This window comes from Arachis hypogaea, chromosome 15 (assembly GCF_003086295.3).
Source record: "Arachis hypogaea cultivar Tifrunner chromosome 15, arahy.Tifrunner.gnm2.J5K5, whole genome shotgun sequence".
Classification (NCBI taxonomy): domain Eukaryota; kingdom Viridiplantae; phylum Streptophyta; class Magnoliopsida; order Fabales; family Fabaceae; genus Arachis; species Arachis hypogaea.
The window spans coordinates 146,941,327-146,945,359 of NC_092050.1; the positions used below are offsets into that span (position 1 = coordinate 146,941,327).

The 4,033-nt window shown below is 35.7% G+C and overlaps 1 protein-coding gene across 1 annotated transcript; it reads right to left on the reverse strand.

Annotated features, from left to right (window-relative positions):
• Nucleotides 1-356: 356 nt before the first annotated feature.
• LOC140179399 (uncharacterized) lies at nucleotides 357-3,820 on the reverse strand. Its single transcript, XM_072218273.1, has 4 exons — nucleotides 3,544-3,820; nucleotides 2,490-3,271; nucleotides 1,706-1,779; nucleotides 357-576 (listed from the first exon to the last, which is right to left on the reverse strand). Exons 1-4 carry the CDS (start codon nucleotides 3,818-3,820, stop codon nucleotides 357-359), a joined length of 1,353 nt encoding a protein of 450 aa, XP_072074374.1.
• Between the last annotated feature and the right edge of the window lie 213 nt (nucleotides 3,821-4,033).

Below are 4,033 nucleotides of genomic sequence, written 5' to 3' on the forward strand. Positions count from 1 at the left end.
TTAAAATTATTTTTTGAATTAAAATATCCTTCTTTTAACAACCCTTTTTCAATAACCTTTTTTATTAAAATATTTAATTTTTCTTTTTTTTTTTCATCCAAAATTTTTGTTTTTGCTTCTACAGATAAAATAAATTTAAATAATTTTTTTATTGAGAAAACAAAATATCATCAACAACAAAAATTTTTGCAGCACCAGCAACAACAATAGAAATTTCAAAACAAAAGCCGCACCACTAAAAAACACCAGCAGCAACAACAAACAACCAGAAATAAACAAGAAACAAAAATAGAAACCCAAAAACTAATACCAGAATAAAACCAACGACAGACGGTGGCAAACAAGGAAATAACAAACTAGAGGAGCCGAGGAGGAGCAAAAACAGTGACGGGGTGCGTGACGTCCTCCCTCGCCGATCTGCTACCGTCGACGTCGGACACTGGCGCAGGAGCAAAAACGGCAACGCGACGCTCCTCCTGCACCGATCTGTTGGCGTCGACATCAGACACTAGCGCAGGAACAAAAACGGCGACGTGGCGTGCAACGTCCTCCCTCGCCGATCTGCTAGCGTCTCCCCTCGCTCATGGAAACACTAGCAGTTGAGCAGAAACGGTGACAGCAGCGCGTGACGTCCTCCCTCGCCGGCGTCATCTCCACCTTCCTCTTCTTCCTTCTTCTTCTTCTTTTCCCCCTTCTTCTTCTTCTTTCCCATGGTTCTTTCTTTCTCTCAACTTCAAACACTCTTTTTCTTATCTTTTTTTTTTTTATTTTATAATTCTTTTACTAGGGATAATTTGATCCAAAATTTTAAGATTTAAATAAAAAAACGATTTTAAAACTAAGTTAAACATTAGGAACGAATTTAAATGAAAAAAAAAGTTGGAGATGAATAAAATTTTTGGCTTAAACATAAGAACCAAAATCGTATTTAACTATTTTGAATACAATAAAAATGTAAAAGGGGAATTGAAAATCCTAGAGAACAATTTTGTAGTGAAACCAACGAAGAAAAAATTAATCAACAGATAATTCTTGAATAAAGAAGATTTTTTGAGAAATATGAAAAACAATGAATTCTATTGAAAATGTAAAAAAAAAAAAACACGCTCTCACTCCACATTTGCATTCCCCACAGCTATTTATAATATCCACTAAACAGTTCTCTCAATACTCCCCCTCAAACTGAGGCACGATTTGTCTCAAAGTCGCAGTTCGAACCTGTATTTCTGAAACAAACTCAGAAACAATGGTTTAGTTAAAGAATCGGCCACCTGATCTTGAGAGGGTATATTAACAACATAGAGAGATTTTTTATTTACTAAATCCGTTAAAAAATACAAATCCAGCTCAAGGTGTTTACATCTACTATGCAAAACCGGATTTGCAACCAATAGACAAGCACTCTGATTATCATAGAAGATGGTTGGTGACATAGTTTGTGGGATTCGAAGCTCTCCCAGAAGCTGCTGTATGGACATTAGCTTAGTTTGTGCAGCACACATTGCCCTATACTCTGCTTTATTACTGCTCCTGCTCACCTTTGTCTGCTTGTTACTCTTTTATGAGATCAGATTGCACCCAAGATAAACACAAAATCCAGTGATTGATTTTCTATCATCCAGATCTCCACCCCAATCAACATCTGAAAAAGTCAACTATCTAAAATTAGTAGATTTAGAAAATAATAAGCCATGATCCACTGTACCTTTCACATATCTCAGAATTCTTTTTACACTCTTCCAATGCAGCAATGTTGGTTGATGCATAAACTGAGATACTCTGTTGACAGTAAAGGCAATATCTGGTCTTGTCATTGTGAGATATTGAAGTATACCAACTATTGATCTATACAGTTTGGGATCATGGAAAGGTTCCGAGTAATGAGCTAAAAGCTTTGGGCTGGACATTATTGGGGTAGGTATCGAATTCACAGTCTCCATTCTAGCTCTCGAGTAATTCAAATGCATATTTGGTTTGTGAAACCTGGACACTACCTGTAGACAAGTATGAAGCTTCCAAGCGTAAAAAATAACTAAATTTCCCCATATCCTTTAACGGAAAAATATTGTTCAATTGATAAGTTAATTTATCTAATTCTGCAGCATTATTACCAGTAACAATTATATCATCTGCATAAACTAACAAGTAAATCACATTAGAATAAAAAAATCTAACAAATAAAGACACATCAGATCTGGTTTCTTTAAATTCAAACTGTTAAAGAGTAGTAGATAATGTTTTATACCAGGTCCTCGGTGCTTGCTTTAGACCATAAATGGCCTTGTTTAGCTTGCACACTAGCTGTTCACCCTTTGTAGAGTATCCCTAAGGTTGCATCATGTATATTGTCTCATTTAAGGTGCCATTGAGAAAGGCATTATCAAAATCAAACTGTCTCAATGGCCAACTTAATGAGACAACAATAGTTAAGATAACTCTAATGGTGGAAGGCCTTACCACTGGACTATAAATTTAATCATAGTCTATACCTTCCACTTGATGAAAACCTGTCTAACAAGTCTTGTCTTATACCTTAGAATATCACCTTTAGCATTTTTCTTTATAGCAAACACCCACTTACTTCCAATAATTATGGCATTAGCTGGTGGTTCTGTTAATTCCCATGTCTTGCACTTCTGGAGAACAGCAAACTCTTTATCCATTGCCTCTCTCCAGTAAGAACATTGTAAAGCTTCAGCCACAGTTCTTGGAATATTGTGTAGTAGATCAGTTTGTTGAATAGTCAAGGCTTTTAGTTTGAACACTCCAGATTTTGATCTTGTTGTCATCAGATGAGCATTTGTTGAAGAAATGGAAGGAAGGCTAGTTTCAATACCACTAATAGGAATCATGTTCGGAGGAGAATTGGTATGAGATGCTGAAGGTGGGTGACATTCTGAAATTCTGATCTCCTCATTCTTATGAATAGAAGTACTGTCATCAGTGTCCAAGCCTGAGTGAGAAGGGGATGCTGTATCATGCAATGGTCCACTTGTAATTTGTAATCCAGTGTCTGAACCTATACTCAAAGACTTTGTAGCTTGATTAGATGAGGACATTGATGGCGGAGTTGAATCTATGATGGTAAATGCAGGGGCCTTAAGCTGGCTGCCACTATTTGAATTATTCTTGGACGAATCATCACTGCCCAAGGTGTCAGAAAACAATTTTTGATATGACAAAGTATGCTCATGAAACAAAACATGTCGAGCCATATAAATTTTACCATTTTGTGCCATACACTTATAGCCTTTGAAATTTGAATCATATCCTAAAAATAAACATACATCCAAAAATTTTAAAGAAGGTATAATCTGGTTGATGCTTAAAAAGAACCTCAAAAGGACTTTTGTTATTAAGAACTGGGGTACGAAGTCTATTAATGACATAAACAGAACTCAAAAAAGGCATCTTCCCAAAAGTGCATAGGCAAAGAAGTTGTAGCTAAGAGGGAGAGACCCACTTCTGTAATATGCCTATGCTTTCTCTCAATACTTCCTTGTTGATGATGAGTATAGGGGCATGATTTTCTATGATGTATACCTTCAGTTGCAAGAAAATCAGTGAAAGCATGTGACATAAATTTCGTTCCCAAATCCGTTTGTAAAGCCTTTATTTTCTGTCCAGTTTGATTTTCTATAAATGTTTTATAATTCTGAAAAGCTACTAAAGACTGAGATTTATTAGTGAGTAAGAAAATGCATGTGTATTTAGAATGTGCATCAACAAAAGAAATGTAATATCTAAATCCACTTTTTGATATTACAGGAACAAGCCCCCAGATATCCACAAAGACAAGTTCTAAAGGTGTCATATACATAGTGTCATTTAAAGGAAAATGCAATCTATGCATCTTAGCTAAAGGACAGATTTCACATACATGATTAGCAGCAGAACTATGGCCCAATCGTTTATGTCATAAATCCACGGTGTTATTCTGATTACATTTGGAAACAGGATATGCATTAGAATCTAAAGACTAATTAGGTAGCTGTGTAGTAGTAGTATAAGCACTAGAATACTGAAATCTAGA

What these genes read in the sequence shown, in the direction of transcription:
- LOC140179399 (XM_072218273.1), bottom strand. Translation starts at nt 3,820, where the DNA reads ATGTATATGACACCTTTAGAACTTGTCTTTGTGGATATCTGGGGGCTT. An exon ending in AGGTTTTCATCAAGTGGAAG is followed by an intron (nt 1,780 to 2,489) that starts GTATAGACTATG and finishes TACTGTCAACAG; the next exon opens with AGTATCTCAGTTTATGCATC. An exon ending in AATTCTGAGATATGTGAAAG is followed by an intron (nt 577 to 1,705) that starts GTACAGTGGATC and finishes TCCATGAGCGAG; the next exon opens with GGGAGACGCTAGCAGATCGG.